General features: G+C 36.8%; 2 protein-coding genes across 2 annotated transcripts; both read right to left on the reverse strand.

Moving 5' to 3' along the window:
* Window positions 1-1,667: 1,667 nt before the first annotated feature.
* LOC109087783 (transmembrane protein 147-like) lies at window positions 1,668-6,141 on the reverse strand. Its single transcript, XM_019101973.2, has 8 exons — window positions 5,982-6,141; window positions 5,505-5,617; window positions 4,883-4,952; window positions 4,717-4,782; window positions 4,103-4,239; window positions 3,850-3,934; window positions 3,527-3,648; window positions 1,668-1,977 (listed from the first exon to the last, which is right to left on the reverse strand). Exons 1-8 carry the CDS (start codon window positions 6,132-6,134, stop codon window positions 1,857-1,859), a joined length of 867 nt encoding a protein of 288 aa, XP_018957518.2. The 5' UTR covers window positions 6,135-6,141; the 3' UTR covers window positions 1,668-1,856.
* Window positions 6,142-7,293: 1,152 nt separating this feature from the next.
* Window positions 7,294-20,452, reverse strand: LOC109087738 (glyceraldehyde-3-phosphate dehydrogenase 2-like). The gene is made up of 12 exons (XM_042773126.1): window positions 20,377-20,452; window positions 19,348-19,452; window positions 12,995-13,055; window positions 12,023-12,119; window positions 11,424-11,530; window positions 10,055-10,145; window positions 9,847-9,965; window positions 9,614-9,695; window positions 9,138-9,289; window positions 8,893-9,055; window positions 8,706-8,803; window positions 7,294-7,691 (listed from the first exon to the last, which is right to left on the reverse strand). Exons 1-12 carry the CDS (start codon window positions 20,435-20,437, stop codon window positions 7,622-7,624), a joined length of 1,206 nt encoding a protein of 401 aa, XP_042629060.1. The 5' UTR covers window positions 20,438-20,452; the 3' UTR covers window positions 7,294-7,621.
* Between the last annotated feature and the right edge of the window lie 1,230 nt (window positions 20,453-21,682).

Below are 21,682 nucleotides of genomic sequence, written 5' to 3' on the forward strand. Positions count from 1 at the left end.
CAGACGTGAGTACACCCCTCACATTTTTGAAAATATTTTATTATATCTTTTCATGTGACAACACTTGAAGAAATGACACTTTGCTACAATGTAGTGAGTGTGTACAGCTTGTATAACAGTGTAAATTTGCTGTCCCCTCAAAATAACTTAACACACAGCCATTAATGTCTAAACCGCTGAACAAAAAAATGTTCATACCCCTAAGTGAAAATGTCCAAATTGGGCCCAAACTGTCAATATTTTGTGTGGCCACCATTATTTTCCAGCACTGCCTTAACCCTCAGTCCTCTTCCACTCCTCCGTGACAACATCACGGAGCTGGTGGATGTTAAAGACCTTGCGCTCCTCCACCTTCCGTTTGAGGATGCCCCACAGATGCTCAATAGGGTTTAGGTCTGGAGATATGCTTGGCCAGTCCTTCAGCTTCTGTGGTGTGTTTGGGGTCATCATCATGTTGGAATACTGCCCTGCGGCCCAGTCTCCGCAGAGAGGGGATCATGCTCTGCTTCAGTATGTCACAGTACATATTGGCATTCATGGTTCCCTCATTGAACTGTATCATCCCCAGCGCCTGCAGCACTCATGCAGCCCCAGACCATGACACTCCCACCACCATGCTCAACTCTAGGCAAGACACACTTGTCTTTGTACTCCTCACCTGGTTGCCGCCACACACACTTGACACCATCTGAACCAAATAAGTTTATCTTGGTCTCATCAAACCACAGGACATGGTTCCTGTAATCCATCTCCTTAGTCTGCTTGTCTTCCTCAAACTGTTTGCGGGCTTTCTTGTGCATCATCTTTAGAAGAGGCTTCGTTCTGGGATGACAGCCATGCAGACCAATTTGATGCAGTGTGCGGCGTATGGTCTCAGCACTGACAGACTGACCCCCCGCCGCTTCAACCTCTGCAGCACTCATACGTCTATTTCCCAAACACAACCTCTGGATATGATGCTGAGCACTTGCACTCAGTTTCTTTGGTCGACCATGACGAGGCCTGTTCTGAGTGAAACCCGTCCTGTTAATCCGCTGTATGGTCTTGGCCACCAAAGATGGCAATCTTCTTTGCCTACGCCATCTTTATGTAAAGCAACAATTATTTTTTTCAGATCTTCAGAGAGTTCTTTGCCATGAGATGCCATGTTGAACTTCCAGTGACCAGTATGAGAGAGTGAAAGCGATAACACCAAATTTAACACACCTGCTCCCCATTCACACCTTTACATTGTAGCAAAGTGTCATTTCTTCAGTGTTGTCACATGAACAGATATAACAAAATATTTACCAAAATGTGAGGGGCGTACTCACTTCTGTGAGAAACTGCATATATGTGTATATATATATATATATACACACACACACACACACACATATATATACACACACACACACACACACATATATACACACACACACACACACACATACAGACATACATATATATATATATATATATATATATATATATATATTGCATGTTGGGTTTGGTTTGCTCATATGGTGATATTTTATGATAATTCAATTCTTCCATACAAAAACTGCAAATAAGTTTTGTCCCATGTGGTCTTTACTAATAAATTAGTTTGTCATTAGGAAGGTCTTTCTTGGAGTATGTTTCACCATAACTGGCTTCTCTCCCAAAACTGTCCAAGTATTCCTTCATACTGAAATCTAATATTTATTTAGTTAATTGAATAAAGTATGAACACATGTTCTCTAACAACAGTTATACTCTCACAGTCTCCTTGTGGCAGATAAAAAAAAGTCAACAGTATTTCAAGTAGGAATGTGGATTTGCTCTTCAAATACTTGAAATGCCCTTTGAGTTAAGGCACTGTACAGTATAAGTGTTTAGTTGCTGTGAACAAGTGTGACGAATAGGAAGAGTGAACAAAGGGAGATGGCACCAGTGAGCACAGCCTTCACTAGGAGAGCCGTCCAGCTGCCCAGGAGGAAAACATGAACGAACAGTCTGGAGAAGAGACACAAACATGGAAATATGTTATGTGCAGTAAAAACTCAAAACAAAGAGCATAAGATTTCTTTAAAAGGAGACCCAGTGACTTCATACGGAAAAGTATATCAACATATTACACTTATTTTTTTCTGCAGTTTATAGTGTGCATATATTATCACAACCGTAAAACACCCTACTACACAACACTAATACTGTAACCCACAATGCAATTTTACTGCAAAACTGAATTAAAAATGTGAAATAAATGCACAATGCTCACATGCAAGACGAAAAGGTAATTGTACAACGTGGCATTCTACTGTATTAAATGTTTTAAGCCGTGTAATGCATTTCACTTGCTATTTAAAAAGAAACCAGTAAGCAGTATACAGTGCATAGTATGCAATATTCAGTATGTAATAAGGTAGTATTTAATTCTAAACACAGCCAGAAACTAAAGCGGTAACGGCAATAAAATCACACTTATGGCAACAGTGCAACCTAGAGGAGAGACAAACAAGTGCATCAGTCCTCAAAAAACAGCTCCAATGTATTTAACTGTACTGTATCAAATCAGCATTTTTCAATCAATTGTGATAAATTAAATAAAAATAAATAAAATGAGAAACAAAAAAAACTTCTAATTATTATACAATCTAAATATCTAATTGACTCATTTGATTTACAAGTTAAATGAAATGATCAGTAGTAGATTAATGTGGGTGATTTAAATGATACAGAAATGCTGTCCAATGTTGAAAATTACAGATAATAATTTTTATGTCAAAGAACAAAAAGTGCCCCACATGGCTCTGGTGGGTTAATAAAGGCCTCCTGATGCATTCTTTGTAAGAAAAATATCCATATGTGAATTTGAAGTGAAGTGTGGCCAAGTATGATGACTGATACTCACCAGAAGAATTTATGCTCTGCATTTGACCCATCTAAGTGCGCACACACACAGTAGTGAACACACACCCCGAGCAGTGGGCAGCCATATTGCTGTTGCACCTCAGTCGTGGTATTGAGAGTGGAAGAGAGCGCAGGTTATTCACTCCCCCCTCCGACAATTCCTGCTGGACCTGAGACTCGAACCCGCAACCTTCGGGTTATAGGTCCGACTCTCTAACCATTAGGCCACGACTGCACCTTAATCTCTAGCTTTCGATAACTGTCATACGTGTGTCCACGAGAAAGTGCCATTCAGGTAGGATGTAGGCAGAGTGTAAGCTCTAGTGAGAAGGGACGAACGCGGAAGTGCAGAAGAGAGAGCAAAACAAAACACCGGTCTATTATTAACCCCCTGGAGCCACGGGGAGTACTTTTTATGATGGATGGATGCACTTTATTGGACTTTCAAAATCTCAACACCCATTCACTGCCATTATGAAGCTTTGAAGAGCAGGACATTTTTTAATATAACTTTGTATTCATCGGAAAGAAGAAAGTCATACACACCTACAGTAGGATGGCTTGAGGGTGAGTAAATTATGGGGTCATTTTCATTTTGAACTATTACCGTTAAGGCAAAATAAAGATAAACAAGTATGACTGTGATACTCACTCCATGAGAAAGCCCTTATAAACACACAATCCCAGCAGGATGGTAACAGGGAGTCGAAAGCTTTTGGGAAGGTCGTATCGAGTGAACATCCACACTACTGCTGCCATGGCAATATAATGTACCTAATATAATTTAAAAATTCAGGTACAGGATAAAGTAACAGAAGTGAGTAGATCGGACTTAAAAGTTGTGACTATATATACACATACATATATATATATACATATATAGCTCTGTTATAGTAAAATAAATAAATACATACATTTGTGATGCAGATTTTTTGATGCATACAAACACAAAAACTAAGTAAGCACATATCTTACCAGACTGATGTTGGAATCAAAGCTCATTTGAATGTATTTCCAGTCAAACTCAATGCCACGAGCTCCCACCCATAACGGAATACATCTGTTTAGAATGAAAAGACAACATTTTCTTTTTACAGTACTGATAATTTCTCAAACTTGTACTTCAAAATCTTGAACAAAAGTGCCTAACTTAATCATATGTGTTAAATTTTACTTGTTACTGCCATGATAGTGATTGACAGCGTATCTCTCATGATGATCAGAATACCTTGACATGATGAGTTCGGCTGTAGCCCAGCCCATAGCTGCCACCATGATCTTATATTCACCCTTCCCAGCATTCCTAGACATAACCAGATGAAGACCTAGAAGATCAGCCAAGTCCACAGTGGCCTTCATGAACTCCTGGGTTAACAGGACATGAATGAATGAAGTTAACATGATTATTTGCACTGTCAGCAAGTTGTGAGCACAAAGCCTTAAATGAACAGTTCACCCAAAAATGTACATTTGCTGACAATGTGCTGTTTCTTCATCCCAACAGATTTGGAGAAATTCAGCATCACATCTCTTCCTCTGGAGTGAAGAGATTACTGTAATATTTTTATCAGCCGTTTCGACTCGCATTCTGACGGCACCCATTCACTGCAGAGGATCCATTGGTGAGCAAGTGATGTAATGCTACATTTCTCCAAATCTGTTTTAATGAAGAAACAAACTCATCTACATCTTGGATGGCCAGAAATATTCATTTATTTTATTTTTGAGTGAACCATTCCTTTAATTCTTTTGCGTTGTAATATTTTGAATAAAAGTTATGTATATAAATGCACAGTGAAAAGCTCAGAAATGAATAAAAACAGTGGCACATTCACAGCTCACCCCAACAAAATCACACACGCCAGCTGCCCCCTCCCAGGTGGGGAAAAATGTGGCAAGAAACAGCATCTGGAAGAGATATAACACATTTCTAGAAAACCTCACAACATTCTCTCTTAGACCCACAAACATTAGAAACATCTTTGTGAGGCACAAATGGTTCACTCACCTTGCACAGCTGCACAAAGAGGTAGGTAGCACCTGCTTGGACACACCTCCAAAATGCATTATATTCAGATCTGACGAGAGAGAGAGAGCGAGAGAGAGAGAGAGAGAGAGAGAGACAGAGAGAGAGAGAGAGAGAGAGACAGTGAGAGAGAGAGAGAGAGAGAGAGAGAGAGAGAGAGAGAGAGAGAGAGAGAGAGAGAGAGAGAGAGAGAGACAGACAGAGAGAGAGAGATTGAGAGAGAGGGGATTGGAAAAGATTAGAACAGTGATCACAGCTAGAAGATCTTTGTAGCATACATCATGAACGGATGAAAACTGTTGGATGATTATACAGTAAAAAGGGTCACAATGAAAATTAATTTGAAAACACGTGGAAGAGTAAAACCAATTATGTGTAAAATAAATTATTTCCTGACCATGCCTCATACTGAACACATTAGATTAGCATATGGCATATGACTTAAGAAGATAATACTGTAAACTGATATACTTCAGCATATAAAACAAACATCTTAATGCATACTGCAGCACTCATATTGAACCAGTAATATCTATAAAATTCCATCGAACTTAGCTCGATATAATACTTCCATGTATGAAAAATATATTATCTTAATACTTACAATCCACTACATTTGTATGTAATGAAATATGGGAAATAGGCCAATGAAAAACAGTTTCCGAAATGAAAAAGCGTCATGGTAGAACTTTCAGTGTGCTTTATTCTCCTCGGATCCTGTTAATACAGAAAAACACCAGAAATATTCTCAATCGTGGTTAAATAAACTTTTTTTATAAGTTGGATACATCTGAGATGACAGATGTTTTATTTATTTATTTATTTTTTTTATCTACAACTATTACACCAATGTAAAGTTATAGCTATATTACATCGTTTTGATTTATTAAAACGTCAACATGTTAAAAAAAAAACCCACATCTAATAAGGCTAACGTTACATGGTATTAGACAGCGTGCTCAATACGTGAGAAAATACTCGACATATAATTATTATATAACTTATTATACAAGGCATTCGTATCTGGAACTAATTTAATACCTCTACCGTTAATTACTTAAAAAACTGCCTGGTTTCTTACCAACAAAATCGTGATTTTAAAATGACATGAGCAGGTCACAAAATCCTCCGGCGCATCACCTTTAAATGTCCGAGCGGAACCGCTATCTATCTTACTGTAGTTCCGCGTCTCACTCTGAACATAAATACAGCTATTAAAATGGCTAGGTTTCATGCAAGAGACGACTTGTTATATGCGTAACGTTACGTCCTTGCTATATATTGTGCAAAAGCAGTATGTCAAAAGAGTAGGAGGCCTGTCCAGTTTGTGAATCAGTGAAAGGGGACGGCTGAACACCATAAACGATTAAAATGACTGAAAAACGTATAATTTATTTAGGTTATTATTATTATTATTCAAATAGTTTGACATCAGTCTTTCGGCAAAGACGATAAATCTGCTTTGTTGTCATTTGTGGATGAAAAGGGGAATGAATGTGAACCGTCTTTAGCGTCCGACTATGCAATTTTATATTTATATAGTTTTCAGACTATACCCTTGTGAGCTTAGGTTACTGTATGTTGCGTACAGGGGAAAAAAAAACAGTAAAAACATTAGAATTTTTACAATAGAAAACTACTTAAGTCAAAAAAATTATATATATATATATTAAGTTTGATTATGTGTTTTGTTCTGTATCATACATCAGGCTTTCATGGCATATACGGCTCATCTTTAGGGGAAAAAATCTTAACTTTAGAGGCCTGAACTGAGCAAAAATGTGCAATTTAGTGCAGTTGATATTTAAATAGGCAAAAAGTAAGATGAAATTCTGGTAACTTGCAACATAAATCAATAAGATTTTATACAGTATGAAATTACTTACATATAATGCATATAAGTATCAGCTGCCACTCTAGATCTCCCAAAAGTATGTCTTATTAATATATTTGTATGCTTGGTTTTATGGTCAGTAGTTTTAATTGTGGTGGATGAAACATAAAATGTAGTGAAACAGTGATTATTGAGTTGAACAAATAATCATTCCTTCAGAAGTTTGTTGTATCATTTCTAACTCATATCTATTCTATTATTCTAATATATATATATATATATATATATATATATATATATATATATATGGATAATTAAGCAAGCCTAAATTGGTTCAGTCCGGTTAATGTTCATCTTGAAATGTTACTAGCAATATAAAAGTGATTCGATAGAAGTTTGTGTAGAATATTCTATGCAGCAAATGTTTGATCATCTTCATATTTAAGAGTCTTTAGAAATACATGTTGCAAACATAATACACAGTAAGCTTTATAGGGTTAAACTATTACCATGATTTGTATAATTGCACCTTATAAGAGACAGAATGATCTGGAACACATTTGTTTTTCCGAACACTTTAATTAGTTTCTTTTTAAACTGCATTACAGTAGTCTTTCACCTCATGTAACTTTGTATTAGTTGTTCTCTTTACATCAACACAATGTGATTACATCAAGAAAGGCAACGACTACAGCAATGCCTGTGGAGTGACACTGACACAAATACGTCAAAAGAAACTAACACGCACACACAGACGTCTACAGAGACGACCGTCTCGTAGGTGGGAACAGGAATGCTAAGGCTTGTCACTATGGCTTCAGCTATGAAATGAGTGCACTGAAAAGAAGGAATAGTAGGGCCTTTTTGTTGTCGCAGAACTTGGTGAGTTACTCTTTGGAGTGCATGTACACTAACAGGTCAGCAACACGATGGCTGTAGCCGAATTCATTGTCATACCTTTGAGAAAGAAAGACAAAAGAAGATTAGACCACTGCTTTTTCTGCAGACAGTTTTTGTTTAGGGCTGGGTCATATAGTTTAAAAATCTTGATTTTTTTTTGACATTTCACAATAAATGTACCTCTATATTTATGCATTGTATTTTCTCTGAAAATATTTTCTTTGACCTAATTGTCACAAAATGTTCAATGAAAAAATAAAATAAAATAAAAAAACTATATTTTACATAATTATTTAGCTATTGTTTTGATTTTTCACTTAATAAATAATTATAAATAATAAAAATAAGGAATAATATTTAATTATTTTTTGTATTCATATGCACCAATATAACAAGAATGACAATAAACAACAAATTATATCTGTATTAATTGTTTATTAATATGATATGGGGGAGACGGTTTTGATTTGTTTTCAATCAATTAACTGAAAAAGACCTTTTTTGAACTGATTTACAGAATTGAAATGAACTTCACTTCCACTGAAGTTGAAAGTAAAGACCCTATAAAAACATTGTTTAAATTGTTTCAACTTCAGTGGAATATTTATAATCTGCATGACTAGGAAAATTGTGAATTTGTGTCTTTAGAAATTGAAATCATTGCAATATTCAATATTCAAGGCTTTTGTTTTGTATCGCCAACAAAACATTGGAAACGTATTGTGATTATTTGATTTAGTCCATCCAAAAATCAAAGTTCTGTCATCATTTATTCACCCTCACGTCATTTCAAACTTGTATGACTTATGCTGAAACCAAAAGATTTTTTAAAGAATGTTGGTGACCAAACAGTTTCAGTTTCCATTGACTTTCATAGCATTTTCTGTCCATACTATGGAAGTCAACAGAGTAACCATTTGGTTACCAAAATTTTTCAAAATATCTTCTTTTGTGTTCTATGGAATACAGAAATGCATACAGGTTTGAAATGCATTGAGGGTGAGTAAATGATGACAGAATTGTCATTTTTGGGTGGACTGTCCCTTTAAGTCATGCCGTTTTTGAGCTTACCAGGAGATGAGTTTGACGAAGTTGTCATTGAGGGAGATGCCTGCACCGGCATCAAAGATTGAGGAGTGAGTGTCACCAATGAAGTCAGAAGAAACAACCTAAACGAAAACACAAATTAAATATGATTCCAATTTCTGTCTATTATATTTGAAAATATACATGTGAGTTTTTTACGGTTAGCACTTACTGAATCCTCTGTGTATCCCAGAATTCCCTTCATTGGTCCATGAGCGGCCTTCTTGACAGCCTCCTTGATGTTAGCGTAGCTGGCGGGCCTTGAGAGGCGGCAGGTGAGGTCAACAACGGACACATCGGAGACTGGCACACGGAATGCCATTCCAGTCAGTTTGCTACAAAGAAAAGAGAGACGGTAAACTTCTCCAATCGACTTCAAGATTGATCAGTTGTCTTTTTGATCTGTCTTGCACTGACCCGTTAAGCTCAGGAATGACTTTGCCCACAGCCTTGGCAGCACCAGTTGAAGCAGGGATGATGTTCTGGTGGGCACCGCGTCCATCGCGCCAGGCCTTAGCAGAGGGGCCATCCACTGTCTTCTGAGTAGCAGTGTAGGCATGGACTGTGGTCTGTGAAGAGTTATGGAAAAGAAACAATGAGAAAGACACATAGACAGCCATTACTCCTGTCTTAGATTTAATTATATTTACAGTAAATAGGCAGGGTTTTAAGTCCAAACGTAACTATCACACATCATGTTGCCGATAAGAACTGTTGTTTCAATGATATGTCATGCTTTTTGGTTTCTTTTTAGCCTTTATTTCGAAGAAGCAGATGTTAAATGTTTGTCTTAGTTCAAATCACTGAGTCAGAATAGTTGCAAAATGATTTTTGGATCCAATTGTGCATATATGATATAAGTAGGACTCACGTCACATCAGGCATCAACTTACCATGAGGGCCTCCTCAATACCAAAGTTATCATGAATAACTTTAGCCAGGGGAGCCAAGCAGTTAGTGGTGCAGGATGCATTGCTGTGATGTTTTCAACAAAACACACACACACACACACGTTAATATGGTTATTTCCTAATGTTGCACCAAAACTAAACAATGACTCAGTTACTTTCACATGCATTAAATATTTCATTTGCATGCTGACATGGATTGGACTTGGTTTGCTCACCTGACAATGGTCATACTGGAGGGGTCATACTTGTCCTCGTTGACTCCCATCACAAACATGGGAGCATCAGGTGATGGGGCGGACACAACCACGCGCTTGGCGCCACCCTGGATGTGAGACTAGGGGGGACAAATATCAGAAAATATAATAATAATAATATTAGATGCTATACATTTACATTCCAGATTCCGCTGAAGCGTGGACTTACTGAGGCCTTGTCAATGCTGAGGAAGACTCCAGTAGACTCGACTACATACAGGGCACCAGCATCACCCCATGGGATCTCAGCAGGCTTCATACTAAATACAACAGAGAAAAAATAATTAGCACGACACTACAGGCTATGTTTGAAATAGCATAGTATCATGCTCCTTATACTATTTTTAAAGTATTTTTTAACCATACATTTTTTTTTCTAAAACTGGATTAAAAATACCCAGTAACCATATTTTTTCTTGGGTGATAATTTGATGCTACCTCCCTCTGACCACAAAAGTGGACATAGGTTTGCTACATTTTTTGATTGGATTTTGGTGGACTAACATAAGTAAACTGTCCAACACCATCAGATAAAGATGCTAGGACAGCAGCCATTCTCCTCTTAGAGGGCAAGAAGACAGACCTCTTGTACCAGGCCCAGGAAGGACAGGATTTTCATTGGTCAAAATGCATGTGTAGTGCAACATCTTACACAAACTCAGCTGTTAATGGACAAATGAATGCATGTATGACAGTTCAATCTTTTTCCATCATGTTTGGACTTAATGCCTCCTGAGAGGAAAGAGATCCTCTATATTTAGAGTCTTTGTCCAGTGAGACAACAGCAGATGCAGCACCAGATTGACCAAGTTCTGAGTCTCTAGCCCAGAGAGGCAGAAGACATACAGACATTTGCAACAAGGTTAAGCTCCGGCGAGCAACCTTCACTTCAAAGTACTTTCGTCTGCGTGTTCCAGACTAAGGACCTTCTGCACCTACTCCAAGTCCACGTCTACATTCCAGATTGTAGGAGCCTTTGGTGCTCCAGGAGATCAGCATCCTACAGCGCTTCATGATCAAGGCTGTTGAAACGGATTCCTGCTCCTTTTCCCACTGCATTGCTACCAGCACAACCAGTGGAAGAAGTCACCACCACCGGACTGCTCACTTAACCACAGAGAATGTAAATATCACTTATCCAAACCTCTTCCAGAGACAATGGCATTATCTTATATTATCAATACATGATTTTCTATCTTGCTTTAGATATTAAATAGTTGATTGCGGTCGATAACAAACAATTGCATCTAATGCACTTTATTCCTTTTGCATTTATGGTATTCATTTAGTAGTTGTTGATTACTCTTGTCTATCTTTTGTTAATAACATTTATTTTATTACACTTGTGTCATCCTTGAGTTGATAATACAGTAAGAGGTTCAAGTTAGATATCCCACCATTCTTTCTTATCTGATGTACCCATAACTGCACCTTAAATGATACGTGATCAAAAATCATAATATTGTCATCTGTAGTGTAGCCATCACTACACTATTTCGCCTCCCTAGGTTGGCGAAAGCAAAATCAAAAAAGCGTACCACTGGAACACAGAGATGGCTTGACCGTCAACGATCAGTTTTCCATCCTCTTGGTGCACATCTCCCTTGTAACGTCCGTGAGTGGAGTCATACTTGAACATGTAGACCTGTAAAGCAAGATAAATGATTGAGATTACCTGATTAAGATGAAATTTATAGAGATAGAACTCACAAAAACAAGTTTATTTTTAAGCTAAAATAACTTAAAATGTATATTTAAAAATAATTAGAATAATAAGAGAGATCTGTGACATCATCAGAAAGGAAAATAATTTCAGCAGCATAAGTTCTATTACTAATATGTTTGGATTTTTAAATATATTTATGATATCTTTATAAGTTTTTTTTTTTTTTTATAATGTTGTGTACCAATGAATGGTGCACAATAGGACCAGGAATATGCATTAAGAAATTAATATAGGGCCAGTTTTATCTTAACTTTAAACGTGGATGCTAAAAAAAAATGCTGTTAAATTCACAGCAAAAGCTTGTTTGAAAGCGTTTAAAATCTCATGCTACAAAAACACTGCGCAGTGCAGGCCTATATGTCAGTTTAACACAATGCCAAGAATCATAATTTCTGCTTCAGTGAATCTCACCATGTACTGCAGGTCGATAAAGGGGTCGTTGATGGCGGTGACTTTAATTCCCTTCTGCAGGCAGGCCCTGAGGACCAGACGGCCAATGCGGCCGAATCTACACAAACACACAGCAGAGTTATTTAATGACACAATCATAAAGACACAATACGTTTTGTATCTGTTATTTTGAAAGATGCCTCTCATTCCCCCGCATTTTTCTGCCTACAAGGAACACAATAGAAAATTCCACTGAAGAACCGTGTGATTTCATTGGGCAAAACAAGGAAATATCTACATGTTGTTATTGAAATGTGACAACATATGAAAGGTAAAGTGAATAATTCATGTTTGTCAGGTGATATCTGACGGGTAAGACACACAGCCTGAAAGACTATGCAGCAGGAATGTGTGTACGTGCTTGTGTGGATGGAGGCTTAAGCTCATCCTGGGTAATCCTGTTCTTGTAATCATTCTGAATCAGGCCATTTGCTCTCTCTCTCTCTTTCTCTTTCTCTCTCTCTCTCTCTCGCTCTCTGCATTTTACAATCTCTATTTATGGAATTATTAGCTCTGTCCCAAAACCTAGTGAGCTGCCCTACTGTCTACTGCCTCTAAAATAACCTAATGGAATAAAAAGATAATCAGACCAATTTTGAAAGTTCTTCATAGTCAGCAACTTAAAGTACAAAGGACAGTCAATGTCAATTATTATGTTTATTCATTATTCATTTTTTTAAATTTTATACATTATTAGCTTTTCATCAACTCTTTTATCAGTACTTTCAGGTACTGAATAAATTCTTATAATAAGAACCACCATCTATACCACTGTTCATTAGGTATAGTATCATTTTTAGGTGGCTCACCAGGTTGTGGAACAAATCCTTTGTCAAAAATAGACTCAAGTTTTGCATTTAGTATTTAATATTTTGTTATGTTGTCTAAACATATATTAAAGCCTTAATCATGACAGATCAGATGTGAACTTACCCATTGATTCCAACGCAAAGATCAGACATTATTGCAAGAGTATGGATTTGTGGTCCTGAACCTGAAATAATAGAAAGCAGAAACAAAGCAGGCTTTAAGGACAACTGCATAAACTTTACAATGTACAATATAACTTTAGAATAATGTTAGTTTTACTGTTGTTTTGAACTCAAGTGTTTAGTAATGTATAGCATTTTTTGTACAGAACATGAATTTGTTTTGAATCTTATCGCAATGTGCCCATCAACTTCCACAAAATAAGAGAAAATTTTAATTTCATCTTGTGAAATAATAGCCTTAGTGTGATATAGACTGAATTTTATTTTTTTTAGAGTTCTGTGATATGAGATTTTAATCATACCACCCACCCTCACTAGCTCAGTGGCCTGTCTAAACACACTTGTGGGATTGAACTTCATGAACTTTCTCTGAGCCAATGTGGTGTTCTGGATGGTGGGTGGAGGCTTGAACCGTTCTCTAGTTTTTATTGTTCTTGGGTCCATTAGCATGCTGTCTGGGAAATTTCCAAACCTTGGCCTCACTAGACCAACATACTTTATTAGCCTGGCAGAGCGGAAGATCTATTGTGTTAAGACATTTTTTTATTCTCCTCTTTTCATGCAGAACAGGGGCAGCAAGTCATGCACTTAACATTTTGTCCTTTAACTTCCTCATGCGCACATAGGAAGTTGCTGAAATACAGTGCAGTGAAAGGGGTAATGTACATGCATTGCCAAACAATCTCCACTGCGGGCTTCAATATGCAACAAGTTGTTACATGCCCAACATGTAACATGTTTGCAGTTTTCTCTATTATCAAACTGAATAGCATGTGTGTGAGGATGCGTCTCATGTAATATGAGCCTGACTACTGGACCAAAGTCAAATATTTTAATATTATGTTATACTAAGAAGTACAAAAAGGAACAGGAGGATGTTTAACTGCAACTGGAAACGGATATGTGTGCATATGAAACAGGGATGTGACGTACTCAATGAAATTACAATGCAAAAGTTAACAAAATAAATTCAGTTAAAAGTGTAATAGCTTTTTTCTTGATTTAGTTCTGCCTTTTAATACAAACTGGCAATCTAAATCAGTTTAGGCTTTAGAAATGTTTATAATGAGTTGATTTCTGCTGTTGCTCTCTATACAGCTAGATGTAAAGTAACATCCCTGTGATTTACTTTTCAAAGGTATTTCAAACACTCCAAGACTGTGTGCAAAATAACTCAAGGGAGGGGCTCTAATGTGTTATACTTTGTTTGACATTTGAAAATATAAACACATTTTAGCTAACAGAGTTATAGTGTGTATATGTGTAGTCACAACAAAATATAGCCCTCAAAAAGCCCGAAGATGTGGCTAGTTGATGGAGAACATCTCATGTATTGGGTTTTTGTGAGCTATAGTTTGTTTTGAGTCCATGTTTATACTTTCATCAAGGCAAGTAGTGCAGAACCTTGCACACGGTCATTAATGTGACAAATGAACAGGTTTTCCATAGACACCATTGATTGGACCTCATCTGCCACTTCTGTCTCTGTGCACCATTGAAATGGCCAAAAATGACCTTCACGTCTGCTTGAAAAGATGGTCTAGGCAGGGTTTAAATTAAGCATCAACTGTAGTAAAATATTAAAGAAAAACCTTAAACTTATTTTATTTCAGCTGGTTTCCATTTCCAATGCAACGTTTCTCATTTTCATTTTGTTTAATTTGATGCACTAAAATAACTTAAACTGAAACTAAATAAAATTACTAAAATCCTAACTAATATTACAGTAAAAAGAAAATCTGAAACTAAAAACTTTAAAGATTCAAAATATTCATAAAATCTAGAATAGAATCTAAATTACAGCAAAATATCACTGGGTCTGGGATGTGGTTAATCAGAACTCTGTTACGGTTTGCAAATGGATATGAAATCAATCCTGTCCTAAATTAGAGTTTGGAAAATTGGCTTTTTTATAATATGCATGAAGCAGAAAAACGCATTTGTGATTCTTTGCATTTCAGTGCTAAGTTTTATAGCTAAATCCAAACTTGCAAAAGGTTGTGAGATTATGAGGTTATGACCTAGAGTTGGACACAACGGCAGCAGATTTTATAGGGAAGAGAAGAGCGTATGGGAAGTTTTATTTTGCAGGCATTGAACGATCCATCTCCCAATTCATGGCAGTTTCCATGAATATTGGAAAATCACCCTCAGGCTTAGAATACGGCAACCAATCAATGTGACACCTTGACCGAACAACCTAAAACAAGTTCAAATGTCTGGTTGTAACCATGGAAACCATCTCGCTCAGAAACTCAGTTCAGTTAGTGTAAAACACCATATGAATTAGCAATCACCTGCTTTTTGACATATCTTTATTTGTGTAATGCTGGTTGTACAAGATGAGCGCTGACCCTGAACTCAAATGCAAGCTAATGCACTACAACCAATGGCCCGCACCGCCAGACTGGATGAAATCAGAGCATTTATCTCAAGGGCAATGTAAAAAGAGATAAAGGCGGATGTCTATCTAGAAAATAAGGGGACTTGTTTTAATGTCAATGTCAAGCTTTCATAAAGTTATGTTTTTAAAAATTATGTAATTGTTGGATTTTTTTTTTCATTGTACTTTGGATCGGCAATATTGGTTGCCCAAGGGCATATCTATGAGGTCTCAAATCCATTTATAGCAAGTAAATGGTCCTAGCAATTGCAATGTTACAAAATCAAGAAACATTTTTTCAGTGATGATGAAAGAAGGAAGCTCAGTCTTTCACAGCATGCATAAAGATAGACCGTCCTTGCATCTGGTGATGCGTAACTGAAGACTGTAATCTCCTAATCGGCCAATGTTTGAGTGAACCATGTACTGCACCTGCCCTGCCTGAGTAATCCTAATACAAGTACCCTATGCTATGCAGTCTTGTTAAGCACTACCAGAATGCACTGCAAATGAAACGAGTTTGCAGATTTTGCTTCAAGCTAAAATGGCTGCATTTAGTATGCAGGTGCTGCTGGAGCAGATAATATTTATTGTTTTGCAAACACCATCTGACAAACTGATTTAGGTGCATGTTGACAAGGTCATTCAGTGCAGGAAAACAGTGGCATGTTGGCATCTTTAGTTTCCCTTCCTCTCCTTTGAATTCTTTTGTTCAGGTTTTTATTTCTTTTGGTTTTGGTTCTTCTGATTCTCCAAAACTTTCGCAAATTTTGCCACAATGTGTTATTGGAAAACTTGGACGACAAAATCAATGATGTGGATCAATGAGTCAGTGAGAACTGGTTTCCTGCCAAAAGGCTGCTGTCTCCAATTAGACCTGGATCAGATGACACACACACACACACACACACACACACACACACACACACACACACACACACACACACACACACACACACACACACACACACACACACACACACACCTCTGAACTGACCCTAAATTCAATTCCCCTACTGTTCTGTTTAGTGTCTCTCAGTCTTAGTATTACATGACACTACACATTAAATGTTCACTTTCAAATTATTATTAATTCTAGCTCCATAATCTGATTGAATAATACAACAGAGCTCAAGGATCAAGTAAAAATCCCATTGTTAAAAGTTGGCATGAAATGGAAATTTTATTTTGACCTAGTAATTTTGAATCAGAATGTTTCAAAATGTTTTTTAATTAAAATATATTTTCCGGTCACAACTTAAAAGTGAAGGTATTTGTTTCTGTAGAAGCCTCAAATCAGTGTGACTTCAATTTACTTAAAAAAAAAAAAAAAAAGTGTTAAATTGATGAATTCCTGGTGAAGAACTACACTACCCACAATGCTCCTGCCAACCATATATGGCCTACAGTTTAACTGTGTTATTTGGTTGATTAACTGTTTATTGTGCCTCTTATTCATTTTGTATTATTATATGAATTAATTGTATTATTTCTTTATAGGTGTTTCTATCATGTTGTTTCAGTTTCTCTGTATTCATTTTGCTCTCATTTGGCAGAATTGCTCAATATCCTGATGCAGTAGGAAGCAAGTCTTGACAAACCACAATGCCACACCTTCTCTTTTGGAGACGAGAAGACTGCATTTCCTCTGACCCAAAAAGAAGCCATTTCCTCACAGCAAAAACTCCCAATGTGACAGAACAAGGACACACAGACAGGCATAACCAGGACAGTTTTCCCGGGACACGCAAACAGTCATCTGAGTGGAAAATATCTAATGCTGTGTGGCATAAAGTGAAACGGGAACATTATCAGTGTCACTTTGCAAAAAAAAAAAAAAAATAAATAAATAAATAAATTAGTATGCAACTAAAGACATAACAAACGGTTATGGATGTGTTTTTATTCATATAATATTAATTATAAATAATTGAGAATTGTTAAATTTCTAATTTAAAGGTTTGCATATAAGGCATCCCGAAAAAAGTGCTGCATCATTCCAGCCAGGCAGTCGCAACAGAGGAAAGTGTGTTTTCAGAGTACAGTTCCAGCACATAAATGTCAAACATTAGGGCCAGTATTTGTGTGCCAATGGTCACATTTGGCTTTAGTCGCAGTGAAATAGCGATGCAAAAAAATTTAATTACCCCACACTGTAACCCACTACTCCCCTTCTTGGCTCCATTGAAGGAAATGTTTGAGAAGGGAATGTTATTTCTACTGTAAAAATGATTCCATCAAGGGTGATAATTACAGCCTGTAAAACCCTAGATAATGCACAGAATCTATGACTGTACTGTAGCTAATTTCTGTAACATTAAACATGCAATATGCATGCAGAACATTTTGATAACACACAATTCAAGATTTCATTCTGTGAAATCACTGCTTATTGTACGACGGTCTAATCTGCCTGCCTTGCCATCTGGACACTTTTGATAATGCAGTGTCAAACCAATGCACATCACATGCTGCTTGTGATGTCATGACGCATAAATCAGCACAACAAACACCTGATTAAAATTGTACTTGCTTCTTTTTCAACTAACTCCATAGTATGAACACCAAATTCATCTGGATAGGGTACCGTCCACTATAAGTGACACTTAAATGGCCAGCTGAAGGCTCTTCTGGTTGCCAGTGGCAACTGCAGAGTCAGACTGCAGAAGGTCAAAGAAGGAGGGATGGAGATGCGGCCTTGCATACGCATATATTATATTTCATCCCACAGTCTTCGAATTACACCTAAGCATTACAGAATATATTTATGCCATTATTTATTTTAAATTATCACAGCCTAATGGTTGATAATAATGCATAGCCTACCCTGCCGAAAACCACAAATCAGATCAAACCAGTTTATGTGGGTCATCTGGTTGCTTGAAAACCACTTTAAATCAGCTAAAACTGGTAAACCACATTAGGCTGGTTTCATGTGTTTTATTCAACGGGGAATTTGAAGTAAATGACTAAAGTTCCGAAGTTCATTATTGCTCATGATAACCAAGGTTTTCAGATCTGAGTCATGTTCTCCGATGCAGCATCGAACACGTGTCCAGTCACGTACATGAGGGAGAAAATCTCCCATGATGCTCGCCGAGTAACATGTGTCCTGTCCACTTTTACATTAAAATATAGGTTGAAGCTCATATTCATATTCTTGTATGGAGCATTCAATAAGCAACTATTATGAGAAAGACGTGTTGAATAATCACGAGGCATTATATCATTTGACCTTACATCTCATACGACCTTCATGATGCGAGTGATGTCCTTTGGGTCGGACATTATTTCTGTTTATCCGCTTTTAAATGCATTAGAACGCAAACGGCAGCTTTTATGTTCAAAAAGGGGGAGAGTGTTTCTTCTTCATTCATTATTTGTTAATGTCAGTATGTCGAATAAATATAACAACGATTTGCCTTGAAATAGGTACTCCAAAAAGTGCGCTCAAACGACACACGGTCGTATTTCGAGAACTTATTTAAAAATAATAATTCAATAAATTATATTTCCTCCCCTCTTTCGCAGCATCTTAGCAGATGGTACATTCTGGAACGATGTGACGCAATGAGTCCATCGCGGGCGGCCTGCAAGGCTGATTCTTCAATATATATATATATTTTTTTATAATAAATTACTAAAACGTCAAGGGTGTGATTTTTCTTATATATATATGTTCTGAAATAGAACAGAAAGCCGCATAAAAAGTATGAATGAACCACGCCTCCATATTTGCGCATCACGCAGAAACTTGCGGATTATGTAACAACTTCCCTACAATCCCAAACGCAGCAAATAACATCCTACAAAGCTAAATGTCATATTTAATTTTTTTTAATATGTGTATGACAGTCTGCAGTCTTGGAATTCGACACAAAAACGACGGAAGCCTATGAGGAAGAACTCACCTTCTTCAGTGATGCTGCTGCTGCTGCGGTGTCTGCTCAGTTTCCGCGTACTGCTGCTCATTTTTATACCAGACACGTGCCACCGGGGCTGGTCACCATGGCAACCTGACGTCACGTCGTGTTCGTGGGTTAATTTTAAAGAAGCGTACACGAGCTATCTATCACGAATGCTATGAAAACGCTGATGAGAGACTGGGTAAGACGATACTATACAAGGACACAGAGGGGAGATTTATAACATGCCTGAAACAAGCGCACTTCTGTGCTGTATAGATATGCTAGACTTCCAAAATGCAAAATTAAACTGCATATCCTCCATGCAAAATTATGCTATCTGGGCATCTTATTATATTTTACATTTCACAAGATAACCAGAGCTATTTAATAAAAGTTTTGCCCTTGAAAGTTGTTTTCAGTGTCAAAGCTCCTTGAGAGGATACAAGGACCACGTGTCATGATACAGATGCAGAATGAAAGATCATACACATTATTGACCATTAAAAGACCATTGGATAAAAATACAAACCCTCGTTTTGAAGGCAACTGGCTTATTCTGATTTTTCAAAGCATTGCTATGAAACCAGTGTGCATTTATTTTTGGGTTATTGTTCAGTTTTCCCCATAGATGCATTGTGACCAAAAATCACTAGAGGTTAACTAAAAATTACATAGTTCGTTAATTCAAGGATCCAAAAATAATTTTCACGTGCTCACACCACACATTTGGGATTTAATTGTTTAACATAAACCGTTTTCATAGCTTCCTATTGGATATTAAAGTGCACGTCCTAGTTACTGTGAAGAAGCAGAAGTGAGCTTGCATGGATTGTAACGTCAGGATGATGATGAGGAAAGTGTGGAATTCCGCGCGCGGTTGCACGTGGCCTTGACAGTGGCGAGCGGATGCGTATACGTGAGAGACGGCGCGTGCTGCAGAGACTGAGCGGTGGGCGGGGTGTCCGCAGACATACGGAGCAAAAATATCAAATTAAACATGCAAACTAAACATGAATGGTGCTCCGCATTTACCTGTTACAGCATTCGAGTTTTTTTCTCGTTTAAACAGAAGACCATTTGCGTTATTTTTCATATTAGAGCCAAGGAGACGTCGCCTTTCGCGGAGATACCGGGAGATACACATTAAGCGCCCTCGTGTGGTGTAAATAAGGAGAGAAAGTGATGTTAAAAATTGCATCATTTAAGTCATTACTTAATTTGGTAGGTTTTCTTTCTTTTAACAAATTTTACCTATGCATGCACATTGGGATCGACTTTTTTATTAAATAAACATGAACTTAAAATATAACAAACTTAAACTTGTTTTTTTTCAGCTAGTTGCCAATGAAACATATCTTATCTTATTTTAATTTAGTGCAACTTGATGTACTAAAATAACTAAAACAAAAATATAAATAAACAAATAAAAATTAGCCTACATAGATTTAAAAAAGGCCTACAATAACAAATAAAAACGACAAAACACAACAAAATTACTAGACCTTTATTTAAAATTAAAACATACAATTTTAAATGATTTTGAAAACACACTAATAAATGCCTTTTCTGACAAATGCATTAATGTAAATAAATTGAACTGTATTATCACGTTGTCATATATTTTGTAGGATATACATACATTTTTTTGTGGCCAAGACTATTGTTAGATATCTCTGTTCATTAACTTATAGCCTATTCTGGTTTTTGTGATAACCAGATAATATAAATAAACAGTTGCTAGAGATTATTTGAGGTCACTTTAATTGTAAAGACTGCTACCTTGGAGAACCCTGGGTTTTTAAAAAGTAAGAAGATATGGCCACAGTCTGATGGCAGATGGAGTATTCTGATGATGACTTTCATACCTTTTATGGACCTTGACACTGTTATTTACTTGGCCGTCTATGGGACAGTCACAAGCCCCCAGGTTTTCATCCAAAATATCTTAAATTGTGTTCTGAAGATGAACAGAGCTTTTACGGGTTTGTAACGACATGGGGGTAAGTGATTAATGACAAAATTCATCATCAATAAGGTGTGTACTGAATTAGATCTTTTAATATCTACTTTAAGTGTTTTCACATTAAACGGTTTAGAATGTAGGCTACCGCTGTTTTTAGTGATTGAAATATAGGCTATATGAATTTGCCATTGGCCAGGACTTGCATTTTGTTCAGATATATTTGTTTTATTTTTTTGAGATATGATTAAATATTTTTTGATTGGAACACACTCAAAAAAATGATTTTTCAGTTTTGTTCACTTTACCTGAACAATTCATGTTGAATTAATGCCATTTTGGCTATTTTTCATTTCAACATGATTGTGTCATGTTAAA

The sequence above is a fragment of the Cyprinus carpio genome, chromosome A16 (genome assembly GCF_018340385.1).
Source record: "Cyprinus carpio isolate SPL01 chromosome A16, ASM1834038v1, whole genome shotgun sequence".
NCBI classification, from domain to species: Eukaryota; Metazoa; Chordata; class Actinopteri; order Cypriniformes; family Cyprinidae; genus Cyprinus; species Cyprinus carpio.

Bases quoted from the DNA above. Each gene is read 5' to 3' on its own strand.
- LOC109087783 (XM_019101973.2), bottom strand. From the start codon at position 6,134: ATGAAACCTAGCCATTTTAATAGCTGTATTTATGTTCAGAGTGAGACG. The intron at 4,783-4,882 runs GTGAGTGAACCA...TATCTCTTCCAG, and splicing joins TCTTTGTGCAGCTGTGCAAG to ATGCTGTTTCTTGCCACATT. The intron at 3,649-3,849 runs GTAAGATATGTG...AAATTATATTAG, and splicing joins TTGATTCCAACATCAGTCTG to GTACATTATATTGCCATGGC.
- LOC109087738 (XM_042773126.1), bottom strand. From the start codon at position 20,437: ATGAAAAATAACGCAAATGGTCTTCTGTTTAAACGAGAAAAAAACTCG. The intron at 12,120-12,994 runs GTAAGTTCACAT...GTGTTTGTGTAG, and splicing joins CTTTGCGTTGGAATCAATGG to ATTCGGCCGCATTGGCCGTC. The intron at 7,692-8,705 runs GTAAGCTCAAAA...TCTTTCTCAAAG, and splicing joins TTCGTCAAACTCATCTCCTG to GTATGACAATGAATTCGGCT.